The sequence below is a fragment of the Tachysurus vachellii genome, chromosome 2 (assembly GCF_030014155.1).
Source record: "Tachysurus vachellii isolate PV-2020 chromosome 2, HZAU_Pvac_v1, whole genome shotgun sequence".
Lineage (NCBI taxonomy): Eukaryota > Metazoa > Chordata > Actinopteri > Siluriformes > Bagridae > Tachysurus > Tachysurus vachellii.
In genome coordinates, this window is record NC_083461.1 from 21555666 (window position 1) to 21574229 (window position 18564).

Below are 18564 nucleotides of genomic sequence, written 5' to 3' on the forward strand. Positions count from 1 at the left end.
GTGTGTGTGTGTATGTAAGACACAGACACAAGGTCCTTCCCCCAGGCTGCTGGACTCCTGGATAGGGTGCTATGGAAGGGCATCCAAATAACCTGCTCTATCATCTCTGGGTGCCATCTGAAGGCATTTTGCCATCTTACAGAGTAACTCATCTGTATCCTAGACCTGTATCCCTTGGGCAGACCCATGACTCAAGATCTCACATCTCAGCCAGCAGTAAAATGAAAACGGAGGGATGAATGAATAAATAAATGATTTGCATAAACACACACATTAGGGAGTAAATAACATCATATGTAGGTGCAGTGTATTTTCTTACTTTTATTTTATTTCACCATGTTCCAGTGTAGAAGTTTACAGAACAGACATTCAGGAATTCAGAGATTTTCTCATATATAAAAACCACCTGAACATGTAAGCTCTTCTGATTTTTCTTGAAACAGTTAAAACAGTAAAGTAAAACAGTAAAAACATTCCCGCTGTTGACATATCAACTTCAAATTTTTAAAAAATTCTTAAACAATGAGATCCAAAAGTCTGACTCCAGGATCAAACCAATCACTTCTTATACATTTTCCTTCGTCAATCATTAAGTCTAACTGGTCAGATCAGGTTTCTAGGGTTCGAGTAGGTCTGATGCTAGCGCAGATACATAATGTTTTAACTTAATTAATTATCTTAGCAACTTCAAGAGAGAGAAATAAAATGTCTGAGGACTGAATGATTGTTTATAACATTAGCAAGAATGGGAACTAGGTTTTTCAGACATTCCACAAGATGCAATATAACACAAGATATTTTTTTAATTTAATGGTTGTATAAGAGAAATCAAACTCTTGAGGCTGTGCTGTTATATTTGGAATAATAATAATAATAATAATAATAATAATTACTTGTAAGTTATGCAGCTAGCTAGCTACAGTAGCTAGTTACACTACAAGCTTCTGAGAAATAGTAGCAAAACAGAGACCAGTTTAAAAAAAATATATTATTAGTATTTTTTTAATTTCAGGTCATTCATGTTTCACTGACACTACTCATATTTGCCATAACAGACATTTTACATTTGTCAATCACTTTTGTAGCCCTGAGCCTGAATAGCAAATCCCTATTCATGCCTCACTACATTTCTTGAAATATCTATACAGTTAATGTTAATGTGTATATGTTTACCTACAGTGTATAACTTTTGAGTTCAATTGTTTTGTTTGAGCATATTAGGTGTTTATACCTGAGGATAACTTTCATGCTCTTGTGCTTAAAGTTATTCTTGATGTTAAAAAAAAACTGTATTCAGGCTGGAACTGATGTTAATTGTGGACCGCTGTATTCTATTCCTCACAGGCCTGATTCAATAATCCTTTATCTTGGACATCTTGGTGTAAAATCTGTATGCTTTCTTTTTTCTTTCCCACCCCTCCAAAGTTTTTCATACATTTCAATTAATAACATGTCTCAAATCTCACTTAGTGATCTCACACTGAAAAGTGTTCACTATATAGTCATGGAGAAAAACCCTCTTTAAGTGTGTTAATGTCAACAGCAGTGATGGTGATGATTATTTTGGTTATCTTTATATTAAATATATAAATTATACATTGAACAGCGACGTTACTCCTCGGGATTTATGACTTTTGTGACTAAACTGAAGGGGTTTAACACAATGACTCTGTTATATGTGTGTGTTCAGTGCTCCAGATATCTACAGTCTGATTTCAAAATTCAAACCCAAGTCCTTCTCCTTTCCTAATTCTCCAGTGAAACATGAATAGTATTACTGTCCCCAGAAACCTCAGTAATAAGCACTCAGGTATTACAGACAGTTATATAAATATAAAGTAAGATTTTCTCTAAACTACTTCAATAATGATCCCAACACTTATACAGCTGTTTATTTGTTTAGCTCGTGTTCTCCATGATGGGTCTCCTCCAAGCTTGCTGGTGCATCATGGGAATGATGGGACACTTGTCCTACAGGTTTTTTTTTCTCAATCACACGTGGAATTTGTTGCATCTCCTGCTTGCTACTGTAATGTTTGAGTCCACGCACACACGCACAGACAGTTACTGCATCATCCGAACCAAAACTGTTCCACTGGTCACGTGTACCTGAGGTCAGAGGTCAGAATCAGAGGGTCAGACGTGCTTCTTTCATGTCTCGGTGAAATGAAGTGAGCGAAGTCGAGAGCACTTCCTTTTCAGGCTGCTTGCTGGTGTATGTGAGTGTGTCCCTGCCGTCGTGTATGTATGTATGTATGTATGTATGTATGAATGTATGTATGTATGTATGTGTGTCTGTGTCTGGCAAGGTTATTCATATCTCCACTACACAACTGGAGGGTACGAGTCCTCTCTTCTTACCGCTGGTCAGCTTCAAAAAGCCGTCGGTTTCCTCTGCTTTCCCGATGCAGATCTGAAACAGAACAAGTTCAATTATAGCCCTGATGTTCTTTATTATTTTTTAGCATACCTCCCTAGCCAATCCCTACCTAACCCTCCTTCTCTTCCTCCTCCACTTTTTGCCTTGTCCTTTTTTCTTGTTGTAATCTCTCTGATAATTTATCAGCTCAGCTTAGATCACTGTCTCAAACTCATTACGATATCTGAGATTGCTGATTGTAAAATGCAGAAAAAGCTGTTTTATGTACATAAGCTCCTTATTGTATGATAACTAGGTGACATCATCATAAAAATCTAGCTGAATTCATCATTTCTAAATAGAGAGAAAGGAGTGTGGTATATATGTCCAACAAACACAAGTCTAACATTTTCATGCAGGTTTTTGTTTTCATTTTCAAATTGCAAGCAAAATCCAAATTCTCACATTGGTGCTCGAAAATGACTAACCTAAAAAGGCAAAAATCCAAAAATAAACAAGCGTCTTTTGAGAAACTGAGGCTCAGCAGGAAGGATTGTGGGAAGGGATGAAAATCAGTTTCACTTTAATGTGAAGTGAGGTGCAGAGAAGATCAACAGTTCCTTCCTTTAATTATATTGGACATTATATTGTATCTAGCTAGTTCACAGTATGGTTTGTATACTGAGAACTGAGCCATACTACAAGAGCTGTTTTCTTAATAACTCTATAATTCTTCTTAGTTACTTTCTTGTGAAAGTCACGCTGATGTGTTGAATAAAGTTATATTATAGATAGATATAAGCCTTTATTCTGTCACATATACAGGTTGGGATCAGAGCACGGTGCCGCTGGAGCAGTGAGAGTTAAGGGCCTAACTCAAGGACCCAACACTCGCAGCTTGGCAGTGCTGTGGCTTGAACCCAGATCCTCCAGGCAACAACCCAGAGCCTTAACCGCTTGACCCACCACTCAATAGCACACAAATAGGCCATAACACAAATTGTGTGCTACTGTACTAAGTAGAGTATCATCACACTGCTGGTTGTAGACACAATACTGTAGGCATACAGCAGCAGGATCCTGCTCTCTCACCACTGCAGCTGGGGTTTTATTCCTAGGCAAGGATACAACCCATCCACTGAGAGGTTAACTCTCAGTGCTGGTCTCAAGCCTGGAGAAAATGGGAGGGTTGCTTCAGGAAGGGTATCTGGTATAAACCCTGTGCCAAAAATCTAATTTAAAAACCCTGAAGTCCATTCACTGGATGTGCAATAAATGTTAATTAATCTGCGCAATGGAGACATGTTCATTTTACATGTTTACACCTGACAGGATGATGTTACATCTATTCCTAAGTTTTGTAGCTTTAAAAAGAAATCTGAAGCACTCAGATGGTGAAATGCAGGATTAGACGTACTGTACATCATATCCGAGCACATGGTGTTTCCTATGATCAAGGCTAATATCAGAGGAAACAGAGCGGGTCTTGAACGGGTGTCCGGTTTCATTGGCAGTAAGACAGACGGACGTCTCCACGGTAATGGCATAATGTCTTCGAGATGGTGGACTAGAGATTTGATTGGCTTGAGACTATAATGGCAAGCTTCCTAAATATGCTGGAATGACTGTAGATTCTCCATAATGGAAGAAGACCATAATGTCTGACCATAATGATATATTTTTAATTAACTGATACGTGATTAGGGAAAAAAAAATCATTGTTTTAAATAATATTTGAAATATTTGAAATAACTCATCCCCACCGGCGATGGCAAGAAATCAATTGCTTGAACACTTGAGACTCCCGGCTATTCGTTTTTTGTTTTTTTTCTAGAAATGTTTTTTTTTATTATTATTATTATTAATATTTTATTATTTATTTGATTATTTTGACCATTTTCTATCACCATATTACAAGGAGGCTTTCAGCACTACATACTTATCAGCCACCATTTTCTTTAAATATTATATTCCATGTGAAACCTACAGCAAATCAAACAGCAAAGAAATCTAAAGTTTTCATTTTTTTCAGTGTTGGATAAAACAGAAAAATCTAGAAGCTCAAGTGCATAAAACAAACAATAACAAAAAAAAGTATTAAAAGTATTAAAAAAATTTTTTTTTGCATGTGTTAGCTCACCTGTAACTCTTTTACAGTCATTTGACCTTTCTCACGGTTGCCATGGAAACCCTGAGTGACCTTCCATACTTGTTCTCCAGGACGCACACGCTGCACGAAGTTAGCAGGGAAAAATCCGACTCTGTCTCGACTCTTCCCCTGATGCACACACACGCACACACATAAACACACACGATCAAGTGAGACAGTCACCATAGCAACCACCACCAGCCACCAGCTTTGTTCTCTACATTGTATGAGTCACACACACTTCATCAAATTAAATATGCATCAAAATTGTGAAAAGATCAGTTTCATCTTTTATGCCTATTCCCTGTGTGTTTCCTTTTGATATTTTTCTTTCGGAATGGCTAACACAAGCAGGCATTAGGCAGCATTAGGCAGCATTAGACTCATCATTTGAGTTATGTGAACAAAAACTCGCATCAAATTTAAATACATAATAACAATTAATCAGCAGGAATACAAACTGCAGAAAAGTTTTCCAAATGGCTCTGATTAAAAGGTCTTTAAAACACATACAACCATCATTTTATCCAAGAATCTAGACAAGCCAACTGATGATTACTGCTTTAAAGAATCATACATTTTAATACAGCAGAGTCTCATTGTAGCTCCACTCTAAAAACACTTTTTTTGTTTTTAGAGCTCAGGTGCTAGGTTTAGTTTGCTGGCCGGCTCAGGACGTCAGGTCGATGTGACCCAAATTGGGTTGATAATAGGAAACTCAGCATGCTGGGTCAGGGATGTAGAGCTAAAAGTCAACTCCAATCCCAGGAAATGCAGTTTTATTGAGCCTTTTGAAATACATCTGTAGATTTATTTTGTTAGTAACACTCAGAAGAAAAGCTTTTCTCTAGAACCTTGAAGGGTTTTATTAGGGGCTTCATATCATATTTGGTAGCCCTAAAAGATTCTCTAGAGAAAAGGTTTTAAAGGTTTCAAGGATCCCTCCAAACCAAACCAAACCAAACCAAACCAAACCAAACCAAACCAAACCAAAACCAATCCAAATCAAACCATAATCAAACAAAACAAAACAAAGCAAATCGATTTAAACCAAACCAAAAAAAAGAGAAACAAACAAAAACAAAACAAACTATTTTCATGATTTGGCCCAGGCCCACATGAAGGTAAAAACTTCCCACAAGCCAACCGATACCAACCAAAACAAGCAAACAAACAAAAACAAATGTTGCACCTTTAATTTGTATCTGTATTCCTTATTTCTTTTCAGTACATATTGTTACCTCCTTACTGTGTATAATATTAGATATACTAGTGTTTTTACAAGATGAAATACTTGGATTAGCTTAAAGCCTGTAAAATATGATAGAGATATTCAATTACATTTAAATCTAAATAATAAACAATGCATTCCAACATCAGTGAGTGTGTTTTGGAAGTTCCCTACCAGAAGCAAATAATTTCATTACAGAAATTTACACAAAATGACAATAATCTTCCTTCTTTCTATTCAATTTAATTTATTAAAGAATGAGTACTTCTGTTAAAAAATAGGATTTTATGAATGACAAGTCAAACAAAACCCCATCCAGTCCACAAACCTTTCAGACGTCCTGCAGTGTGCCTCAGATTAAAATAAGAAATATGCTAATTCAGTTCTTGGTCTGAAAGGTATTAGTAATTTTAATGTTAGTTTGAGATTTAGTGTCCGACTGCCTTTCATTTCCTTTCTCCATGTGAGCCAGGTGGCCAGTCTGGCAGGGCTAACTAGAAAATTATGGAAAGTGATCTTTTCTTTCTGGGCAGCTGTGTATTTTGGCCCAAAAATGAACCAGTTTCCAAGAAAGAAAAAAAAAAGAAAGAAAATAAAAGAAAATTAAAGCTGCAAGCAGCATTTCCCGGGTTCAAGCGTTTAAGGCCTTTGGATTGACATGACAATATATGTCATGTCATGCTACATATGTCATGCTACAGAGGGTGCCACAACATATGTCATGTGAAGTACTCACCCGTCCAGTTTTCCCTAAAATAAACAAAGTCATATCCATTAGAGATGAGCCGGATACTTGGCTGAAACGAGTATCCGGTACGGATAAAGCATTTCTGCCGAGTACGAGTATTATACGAGTAATACGAGTCAATATCTGTGCTCGGATTGTATGAAAATCATCATTGGCTAGCTGATTGTGTCAGCGTTCTGTGATAGGCTAGTCACAGCGCCCCTCCCCTACAGTGATAGGCTAGTCACAGCGCCCCTCCCCTACAGTGATAGGCTAGTCACAGCGCCCCTCCCCTACAGTGATAGGCTAGTCACAGTGCCCCTCCCCTACAGTGATAGGCTAGTCACAGCACCCCTCCCCTACAGTGATAGGCTAATCACAGCGCCCCTCCCCTACAGTGATAGGCTAGTCACAGCGCCCCTCCCCTATACACATACAGATGTATTGTGTTGCTGTCTCTCGCTCTGCTCACTCACAGTCACACACAGAACAGCTCTCTGTCTCTCCCTCAGTCACTCGGGTTCGCAGGTCTTTTCCGTTAACGTTTAGGGTTTCTTCAGCTTTTTACTTCGGGTTGTAACGTTAATAATACGTACTTACTAACCAGTAGAGTTCTGGTAAACGTGAGTTCGTTCAGACGTGGTGCTTGCTTGGTAGAATGCGACTCGCATTGCGTCTCTGTCTGTCGGAGATTTTTTTCTTTTTTAAACCTTCAGCTGTCTCTAACCAGTAACCAGACACTGTGTGTCTGACACGTTTTTGCTGTATTTCATAAAAAATTAAAGGTAGTAAGCTAGTGTTATAAATATTACAAATTAATTATTACCGGTTAAAGCCATGCCCACTTCAAGACAAGCCCCGCCTACTTCCTGGTTAGGCCCCACCCACTCCGAGTCAGAACCAGAATCAGAATCTTTGCCTTACAAGTCAGCACAAAATTGGGTTTTTGGACTGTTTGGGGCGCTAGAGGGCTTTTTTTAAAAAATGGCTGTTTTTAGTGATTTTTCTGTTATAGCGCCACGAAATGGCCAATCGCCACGATTTTTAAACTGTGACCTCAGTTTGACCTCTTTCACATGTGTCCCAAGTTTGGTGTTGATAGCTCATTTAATTCTTGAGTTATTGACATTTTAGTAAAACTGGCTCCTCACAGTCCAAACATTTTGGGGCCCCTTAAGGACCCTGAATCAAAATTTCGACTTTTTTTCGAAAATTATTGTCTTTGAGACTCCAGAGAATATTACTGCACTGGATTGGTCTTGATCAGGCGAAAATCCTAGGACTAGTTAGCAAAAGTAGGTTTTGGATAAAATGCGCGATAGCGAAAAAATTTAATGGCGCAAATGAAATTGGAGATATACGTTTTTTAAGTCACGAGCCAAGGATTCCAATGATATAAAGCACTTGAGATTTGGACATAGGGGTTTCAGGGGTTTAGGGGTTATGGGGACAAACACGTTTTGGGTCTCTGAAGCGCCCCAAATTGTCCGATTCCACTGAGATTTTGGCCCTGAGTAACTGTGACCAGTACTACCATCTGACCAAGTTTGAGCTCTCTAGGCCTTACGGTTTGGGCAGCACGACCGTTTCTAGGGCGGAATAATAATAATAATAATAATAATAATAATAATAATAATAATAATAAAAATCCTAACAAAAACAATAGGTTTCCAGTGCTTCGCGCTTGAACCCTAAAAATCAGAGTATAATGAACCTCACTGTTGGTCTGTCACATCTTGGGAATCAGTAAACTAGGCATTTCATCTTCACCATGCAGGCTGTATCTAGAGTGGAGCTGATAGTACTATAGCCATCGATATGTATGATGATGTTAACTGATGATCACTACTCTGTGGGGGGTTTGTACTGTAAGCCTCCAGGAGCCTTTTCATAAAACCAGACCACCATGTTTGTTATGTTCAAAAGAGAGAACCAGACTCTCAGGTCTGACTGAGAAAACAAAAAATTCCCTTCATACATTGATCTGATACGGTTTGCTATATCCCATTCATGGTACTTGTCCATGTCAGTCCTTTACTGTAACATATATCATCACACACACACACTTTATTGTCCTTTACTGTAACATATATATTATCAGTAACATATATATATATATATATATATATATATATATATATATATATATATATATATATATATATATATATATAATGATATTGTTCAATTACATTGTTCAATTATTGCCCAGCTTTCTACACAGAACCCAAAGGAACCAGTCTTGTCAATGGCAGAATATCATTGAATTCACCTTACTTGTTCTTTCAATTATAGATAAAAGGCTTATTGCTCTCTAAGGGTTCAACCTAGAACCATTTTGTTTTTTGAAAAGGAAAAGTAATAGCCAAGTACAGAACCCCAAACAATCTCTTTTATTAAGAGTGCATCAGTACAAAACAGGAATCATATCCAGTGTTGTTCATTTCAGAAAAAAATCTATTCCTCCCCTCTAGATCTCGCGAATTAGTGTCTTTCTAGGTTTGGGACGTGTCTCACCATCAAGGTGTTCAGATTGTTGGTGGACTTCACAGTCTTGTTCTCAAGAAGTATTTAAAGCCACTTGTTCTCCGCTGTATGTCTAGCCACAGTCCTGCCACAAAACATTCGTATTCACTTGATCAGAGGATGGACATTTATACAGCTGGACTATGGCTGAATGCTTGAATGTTTTCCTGCTTGTTATGAAGTGCATTACTTCATTCATCTCTAAACACTGATTATCATTCATTCATTCATTCATTCATTCATTCATCTTCTACCGCTTATCCGAACTACCTCGGGTCACGGGGAGCCTGTGCCTATCTCAGGCGTCATCGGGCATCAAGGCAGGATACACCCTGGACGGAGTGCCAACCCATCGCAGGGCACACACACACTCTCATTCACTCATGCAATCACACACTACGGACAATTTTCCAGAGATGCCAATCAACCTACCATGCATGTCTTTGGTTCGGGGGAGGAAACCGGAGTACCCGGAGGAAACCCCCGAGGCACGGGGAGAACATGCAAACTCCAGACACACAAGGCGGAGGCGGGAATCGAACCCCCAACCCTGGAGGTGTGAGGCGAACATGTTAACCACTAAGCCACCGTGCCCCCATACACTGATTATCCCTCATGTTAATTCACACTCGAAATAAATAACAGATGTTCTAGAGTCAAACTGTGACAGGACCTCCTTGTTTTATCTCACACTGCATCCCGAAGGAACAGCTTCTCCTGACATCCCAGTTATCCTGACTCCTCCTGCTCTCTGGACCTGCTTGATCCATCCTGATGCCCTAATTCTGATTTGCATTTGATTTGTATTTTGTTGGCTCTCTGAATTTGCAAGGACAGTCTGGAGTTACATGCACTAGAATAGTGGCACTAAGAAAAAATGTAGATGACTTTGAACTGCAATTGGTACATTTTGCACTCAGGTCTCCAACATGGAACTTCAACAAGACTGACTTTACATTAAACTTAGAATGAATTTCCTGGTTACACTAGAAATAATTTTTGACCATATAGTACACACTCTCAGAAGGGAAATAATTTTTAATCATATTCTCAGATGCCACTCAGATGAAGATACACTCCCTTTTGAGTCTCTTATTCCACACACACATATATGTATATATTCTCCTCACCATTTACATTTTACAGCATTTGGCAGACACCCTTATCCAGAGAAACTTTTTAATTTTAATCTCATTTTATACAAGGGCTTTGCACAGGGGCCTAGCACTGGCAACTTGGTGGACCTAGGATTCATACTTGCAACCTACCAATCTACTGACCAACACCTAAACCACTGTGCTACAGTACCACATCCCTCACCAACAGTGCCTCTGGCTTGTCATTAGGAATAATGTTACATTTAAATTGTATAGTTTACACCCAGATATATAGATTTATAGATTGTAAAGCCACTCTGTGTGTGTCAATGTCCATTGCCAAGCATTGTTATCTAAATAAAATTGAATTCATTCCTACCCAGAATTAAGAATATGAAAAAAAGCACAGTCGAGTTTGCAGGTTCGTTGATGTCTCATACAAAGGAAACATCCATATTTGTGCACATGGTCTACTGCAACCTTTCTCATTTCATCTGCCATTCTTCTTACACTTCCATCAGGGCACCTATGGCACATCTAAGGCATCTTTTAGGATTCTGATGAGATGCTCCTTTAGTTCACTTGTGAAGAAGATGCATTCATGTGATATTTTGTCTAAGCATTTAATTTTTCATTCATTCAACATTGAATGAAATGCATTTCGGTAGTCTTTTTATGTTGCTTGAGTGTGTGTGTGTTTGTGTGTGTGTGGCAGAACATTATTAGTTGTGTCTTCCAACCTTCTGTCATGTGGCCAAAGAATCAAGACCGACAGAGACACAGAGAGTCACATACAGAGAGAGAGAGAGAGAGAGAGAAAGAGAGAGAGAGAGAGAGATTTCTCTCCGGGGCAAAGTGTACGCAATCATTCATTCATTCCTCTAGCCCAACATATGCCAGAATATGCCAGACTTTATTTACATTTAAATGCTAATTACAACATGCTAATTCCACACATATCTGAAATTACATTTATCTTCTCCCATAATCATGCATGTTTGTGGAAGCCAAAATGAAATGCAAATGAAACGTCTGTTTGAACCTTTCGTTTTTTCCCTCTTCTACTGAATCATTAATAAGACTCCTTACAGTACATTCAATATCGTACATTTTCCAATCCTCACGCTAGAGCTTGGCCAAAAATAAAGCACCTGTACTGTCCTGATTGTTTTTTCACTGTCAGTGATGTACTGTAGACCTGCCAGTCAAACTGTCTGGAACAGTCTGCTATGCGGTTTTAATATGATGGAGTGTAATGAATTACACACATTTTTCAGTACTGTAACCTATGAACATTGTTATAATGAGAAAAGATATCACTCAAAATATGATGTAACTCTGCTGTGAACCTGATGCTTCTCAAAAGCAGACTCTCAAGTAATAGCGGGAGACTGTGTCAGATGTTATAAGAAAATTATGTTGTGAGTGATGCAGTGGGAGGAAACAACTCAGTGTGCTGTTTGTTCCAGTGAGAGTCCCCACTGAAAGGGGACAAAACTTCATTCAATTTTCATAAAGCTGCTATTTTAGTCCTTTATGTTCTTTCATCATGAATGAGGACTCAAACTGCAGCAGTGATGGAGCATAAGTGAAGAAACAAAGGCTCGCACTCTGGATATGAACAGCAGGGAGTATTATTTCTTTCTTTTCTTAATCTTTTGCCTGCTTGAGAGAATGTGCAGGCCAACAGGAAGGCAGAGTTAGACAAGCAGGAAACCAGCAGTGAAGAAGAAGAACCTCTTATTTGTCACATACCTGTATACATAACAGAGAAATGCTTATCAGGCGGGATTGGAGTGTAGGGTCAGCCATAATACTGAACTCATAGAGCAGAAAGGGTTAAGGACCAAAAGTTTCAGCTTAGCAATGCTGGGATTTGAACCCCCAACCTTCCAATTTAACAATTAGACAGAATACAATGGATTAGAAGTTCATGGTCTGCGCTCTGGCTGGCCAATACCCAGTCCAGTATCAGTTGGTATGCTGTGAAGATATGTCTGGAAATTAAAAGTGGACCAACTCGTGTTTCTCCTCACTGCTATAACATTAGCTGAGGTTTCTAGAAAACAGAATGAGCACAGTGTCAGAAACATCAAGACAGGTGGTTGTAGCTGAATGTCCCATGGGAAAAGAGGACAGAGAAGGCCAGTGAGCAGGAAAGAGCAAAATATACAGACTTGGATCTTGAGTGTCGAAGGGCTTAGTGGCCAAGCCATTGTTTGATGTTGACGAATTACATCACTGAAAACTGTGGGTTGCACCCAATACCCACAGGATTACAACTCCCATCAACTAGGTGAAGCCACATGATCATGACAATTGAGTCACGTGACTGTTTGCACCTGATTCATGTTTATGTTTAATGAGCACTAGTGTTTATGTCACATTTTGTTTAGCACTCATTTTATCTTTTGTAGTCATGTTGTATTCCATCTAGGAGAAGTTGTGATCATCTTCTTGTCCCATGTATCACATTTTGATACATCAATGTCCGTATCTTTTGTGTTTGTGCGTTTTAAAAGTAAGTAAACTGAATCTGCACTTGCATTCTAAAACAAATGTGCTGCATTTTAAACTTTTTTATTTTAGATATTAACCTCTTTATTTATTTTTTTTCTTACTGTATGAATGTTTTATGTTATATTTTAGTGAGCCGTTCTAATCCTTCTCATCTACGTCCACAGGGATGATACGTAGGTGACGCAGATTATGGAGTCGTGACAAAAAGAGCTGCTCTTGGATCTGTGACGTGTGAATGATTGCGAACATGGAAGGGATTCGAAAAGACTTGAAAGCAGAAAGATGGTGCTTCAGGGAGTGAGACTGAGCAGCTTATTTTCCTTTCTTCACTTCACGTAGCCCCTAGACAGCTGTGAGACCTTTAAAAAAGTTGTAGGACAGAAATGATCTCTTCACTGTATAGTAAATCCTGAGAGACCAACATGATCTTATTTTGCTGCAGAAAGTTTTGACACTGTAAGAGGTTTTATTCAGAAATACAGTCTAGAGCTAATTCGATTCCATGAAAGAAAACCTGTACACGGTTTAAACGCTAAGCTGACCAGTCACTCATCTGCTATGCTTACAGTACATCTCTCTTTATTCATTTCAATCCATCAAAAACATACTCCATGATATAAGCAATGTCTTTGAGTAAGATGTGTCTCCTCTGATCACCTCCGTGGGGAAAAAACCTTTATAGCCTTTAAAGGAATGATACTATTAATGAATCAGTAGTGCTTTTAACACCCTCAAGATTTCCGATAGTGGCATTGGACAGAAAATGAAACAATTTAAGACCCACGACCCATAATACCTCTGTGTTGTTGTTGTTTTTTTTCATTAAAATTTTATTTAAATCATGATGTTATTTTGAAATGAGCTGCTCTCACCTTCCACCAGTCCTCGTTTGAGTCGTCGATTACCTGAACACGGTCACCGGGCCTTAAGACAAACACAGAGGGAAAGGAGGAGCAAAACAAATCAACGAAATGATACACTACATCATCTGTTAAACATCACAGCAAAGGTTTAATAAAACCTTTAATAAAACCTCCAAACTGATCAGCCATGACATTAAATCCACTGACAGATCATGAGATTAACCTGCACATTGGTATCTGTCCAGAGGCAGAATATATTCACCTCTCCAGACAGACTAGCCTTCAAACATCAGTGAGCTTTAGGATGTCCATGACCACGATACTGGTTGTTCTTCCTAGTACTTCTTTGGTTAGGTACTATCCACTGAACATCCCAAAAAACCTCTTGATCTGGAGATGTTCTGACCCAGTTGTCTACCCAGCACAATTCAGCCCATGTCAAAGACACTCAGATCCTTTCGCACGCCATTTTTCCTGCTTCCCACACATCGACTACAATAACTGACTGTTCACATGCTGCCTAATATATTCCACCCCATGACACATGCCAAAGTAACACTCCTAATTATCAACGTTATTCACCCGATGACACATGCCACAGTAACAATGTTGATAATAACCATTATTCACTTGTCTGTGGTTTTATTGTTATGGCTGATCTACATGTATTTGTATATAAGTCTCTCTTCCAACCTCAGAGTAAAAATGCAGAAGATCACTTTTTATCTCCTCATCAAAATTTTATACTGCAGTGAGACCTGATAATGATTGTGTGTGTGTGTGTGTGTGTGTGTGTGTGTGTGTAACAAAGGGTGAAAAACTAAATACACAAGGACAGACACACACACAAACACACACACAGTGTTACTTACTGAAGCTCAAGGTCGTTTTTCTCCTGAGGCAGGAACTTGTACAACACCACATAGGTGTGAATGGCGTGAAGCTCAATACGCCTGGGTGGCTGGAAACACACATACACACACACAGCTTGAGTCAGATGTAAAGTGCACCCTACAACACTACTGTAAGCGTGTAATTTCCTTGTAGCTGAATAAACAACACTCCCTACAGCTCGACGACAAATCTCTGTGTTCCGCCGTTGATGGTCAGCAACATGAGTTACACTGTCTTTGAGGTGTCTCAGATGCTCAGATATTTTCAAGCATGTTTGCACCTTTATGACGAGCAACTCAGACTCATCTCCTCTCACGTGCAGCAGATCCCTGAATCTGGTTAATCATGACCAGTCCCAAAATCACACCAGAAACAGCCATCATGTGCAGATTTGTGAGAAGGCAGCATCTTTCCTGGTAATTAATACCATTAATATTTATTTTGACTGTACAAATGTATTATTTTAGTGAGCTGTGTAGACATTAGGACTGTGGTGGCAGACATGGACTGATATTTATGAATACCTGGCAACCCAGTCAAACAGAACTTGCCAGAAGACGTGCTGGTGTTTATAAAATATTTTGATAAACCTGAACAATGTGTGAATTCACCCATAGATATGTGTTCTAATGAGCTGATCAACATGTTCATTTTAATAGAAGTGTCTCAGGTTTATTTACAATTTGTCCTATTGTGTTAATGGCCTTCAATTTCACACCAGTGTTTTTCCAGACTGAAATTCATGCAAGAAATCTCTCACCTGTACACTGAGCTTGTCATCCAATTCACTCTTCTCGCTCTCGGCCAGAGACACCACTACAGAGAGAGAAAGAGAGAGAGAGAGAGAGAGAGAGATTGACATGAAATAGAAAAATGACAGACAGTGTGTTAAATTGGTTGAGTGTGTTAAAGAAGTTTGTGTGTGAGTGGATCACATTAGAGTCACAAGAACATGTTCACACTGATTTTAACCCCGGGGTCATTGTTGCTCCTCTACCCCGCTTTTAGCTCCGGTTGGGAGAAACGTTTTACACTTGTATTTTGTGGCTTTTTACCCCAGGGTCACAAAACCGTTCTCTGAGGCAAGAATAGAACGCTTCACAGTGTTGACGCCGCATTGTACAACGTGTTCTGTTTGGCTCGATGCTCAGCAACAGACAGCCAATCAGATGCTGAAGAACCTGTGCTATATATACATATCATATACAGTGACGGAAAAGGCATCGTTTGTAGCGAAGAATAGACAGCTTTATTTTTAGAGCTATGCTCAAGAGAGTCTGCTCAGGACAAACTGGAAGGCAGTCAGAAATAACCGAATATATAAGGAACTCACTGAAAGATTTGCAGAAGCTCGGTGAAAAATAACGATGCCTGTTTGGGACTGCAGGACTTCAGACCTGGTCTTTTTTCCTCAATTTTTCTTAATAATTCAGACAAGCATCAACAACGTACAGGCTGAAACGTCACATTATTTTAATTATAAAATCAAAATCCCGGGCTAAAGTGTGAGCAGTGTGAAACCTGAAAGGAGATAACCCAGGATTCCTTTTACTCGGGTGTATAGAGAGACTCAGGACTTCAAGTTACTTCAAGTGTGAGTCCTTTTGGTCGTCTTACCTTCTGATTCAGCACCACACTCTTCTTCAGCAACAGATTCACTGTCCAACTTCTCCTGTCCTTCTTCACTCTAGAGCAGGGAGACAGACAGAATCGCACTCATTACAGTACAGGATGCTTCATCTAGGTCCAAACAAACAAATAAAATCCTCGAAATATTTCCATGTTTCTGTTACATTTAAAGTATGCGATCACGTCATGAAGGATAATCTCACCTGTTGACACGGCGACTCTGAGATGCTGTTGCAAGTCGATCGGCTCATTTGTGCGAGAGACGTTCCATATCGTAGGGCTTCATACACGGGGTCCACTGTGCCTTGTCCCTGTTCTACACACACACACACAGACAGAGGAATATTGCTATACACAAGAGATCTGCGTACGCATGAAGAAGAGCCATGTCAGCAGACGAAAATCTCTCACCTTGAGTGGGCAGGGCTTCCTTAACGACTGTAAACAGCTCGTTAGTGAGCAGTGGAGAACTGAAGTTCCGCTTGAATGCCCCTGACTGACATGAGAATACAGGACAGAGAGGAGTATCGAGGGATGAGAAGTGACGACATGAAAATTGAATAAAACATCTTTTGGAGTGCATGTGTTTTTATCTCAATGTACACTTTCAGGTAGCTATAGCAGAACACAAGAATATGATATAAATAAAATACTTTCATGGTTCACATTAAAAAAAGACCACACTGGCCAGTAATGAAATGTATATACTTGGAATTCACAGCTTATCATTCAACATGGACATGTTTTCCTAGCTGGAATGTCAAGCTGGAGCAAAATGGGACATGACCAAAAAAAAAAAAAGATGAAATTAATGAAATAAACCTCTGGTGAGAAGCAACAGCAGTGTACACTCATCTAGAAACACTCACACACTCACACACTGGATTATCAGCCCATGCACATGCTTACTCAGCAGCTCTTATAAACAGTGTGAAACAGTGATTTGGTGTGATCAAGAGAGAGAGAGAGAGGGAGAAGAAAAAAAAGTCCAAACATCAATAACTAATAATGGAATGTAGCTGTAGAGCTCAGTGTCTCTTGTTTAAAATACATAAAATCCATGACGGACAGAGGTTAAATAAAAACACACCCACACAAAAAAAAGCTGAGAAACTGTGTATAACTGCTGAAGGAGGCAGAAAAAAGTGTATGAAAAAGCAGGAGAGAGATAGAAAGAGAGGACAGGGTGAGGGAGTTGTTTCTAGCAGGTTTTACTCAGCCCCTTGTTACAGTCCTTAAACAGCATGAAAAATAAAAGAATCACGCTCGATTTGACAGAAAAGCAGTATTAATGTTAAGAATTCTCAATTCAAAACATAGCACGATGCTGTCGAGTGCTGGATACTGTTTCATAAGCAGGTGTCGATTAATTTGCTGTAACAGCAGCTCTCATGGAACTGCTGCAATCACAGGACCCGCTGGATTGTTTACAGCCCTGTACGACCCTGCAGACGGGTGTTGTTTAACTACGTGCAGTGGGAATCTGAGCCTAATACCAAACGAATCAAAAGAATCAATTTCAATCTTCTTTTTTTTCTCTCTTATTTCTCTTAATGCAGAAATGACCAGTCATAAAATCACACCATAAACAGCCGTCACATGCAGATTTGTGAGAAAGCAACATCAGTCCAGGTAATTAGTCGTGTACTGTGGGTTCAAAAGCCATGTAGTATGTACAATTAATATTTCTCTCGTCTTTTATTCTGACTTCAGTTATTATTTCACGCTTCATTGAGCTGTATAGAGATTAGGACTTTGTTTTGCAGATGTTTACCAGATATGTACCAATTTTTATGGGTATCTGGCAACCCAGTCGAACAGAACTCATAAAATGTACCGGTGAATCAAAAGAATCGATTTCATTTCAATTCAGGGCACATTGCACTGTTTAACCTTTAAGAAAAGACGCTGTTCAAAAAGATTTGGTTACAAAAAAAACGAACAAACACTGACCATGAACTCTAATTTTGTGTAGTTTGTGACATGGGTATGCCAAGATGTCTGCGTATTTAAACCATTTCTATGCAATTTCTTCTCGTTACTGATGCTGCTGCAGCTGCTGCAGTTGTGTGATGTCAATTTTATGCATGTCTCTTCCACGACTAATTGCCTCCTTGGGAATAAACACATTTATTTAATTTAATACAATTGGACATGTTAATTTATGAATGTGGGCCATCTGTGAATTACAAGCGATAGTGGAGACACTCTGTGCTGATAATGAGACAAGGAGAGAAAGGACAGAGAGAGAGAGAGAGAGAGAGAGAGAGAGAGAGAGAGAGAGAGAGAGAGAGAGAGAGAGAGAGAGAGAGAGAGAGATGGTGGGGGGATGGAAGAAGTGCTCGGGGTGATAAACTGAGTCTCATTATCAGTCGTCCAACCTGAACCTGTCTGTCATTCTCCAACACAAACACATTTTCAATAATTTTATTCCTTTTCTTTTCAATTGCTGCCACTCTTGCTCAGATTTTGCTAAACCGATTAAATACTTTTAACATAACCACTAGAAACGAAATGACATCAGCCATTTCCTCTTGGTAGCATTAGTCTTGTGTTATCAGGAAAAAAA

General features: G+C 39.1%; 1 protein-coding gene across 2 annotated transcripts in view; it reads right to left on the minus strand.

Annotated features, from left to right (window-relative positions):
• Nucleotides 1-613: 613 nt before the first annotated feature.
• The window catches only part of LOC132860100 (SH3 and cysteine-rich domain-containing protein 2-like), a 35734-nt gene continuing 17783 nt past the window's right edge, over nucleotides 614-18564 (minus strand). The window contains exons 4-12 of one of the 2 annotated variants that reach the window (XM_060891175.1): nucleotides 16407-16491; nucleotides 16199-16311; nucleotides 15984-16053; nucleotides 15127-15182; nucleotides 14345-14433; nucleotides 13482-13533; nucleotides 4500-4637; nucleotides 2362-2413; nucleotides 614-2109 (exon numbers count right to left, since the gene is read on the minus strand). In XM_060891175.1, the coding sequence (XP_060747158.1) occupies nucleotides 1892-2109; nucleotides 2362-2413; nucleotides 4500-4637; nucleotides 13482-13533; nucleotides 14345-14433; nucleotides 15127-15182; nucleotides 15984-16053; nucleotides 16199-16311; nucleotides 16407-16491 (873 nt within the window). In that variant the 3' untranslated portion in view covers nucleotides 614-1891. Of the gene's footprint in view, nucleotides 2414-4499; nucleotides 4638-13481; nucleotides 13534-14344; nucleotides 14434-15126; nucleotides 15183-15983; nucleotides 16054-16198; nucleotides 16312-16406; nucleotides 16492-18564 lie in introns of both variants that reach the window. The other variant, XM_060891184.1, reaches the window with a different exon arrangement.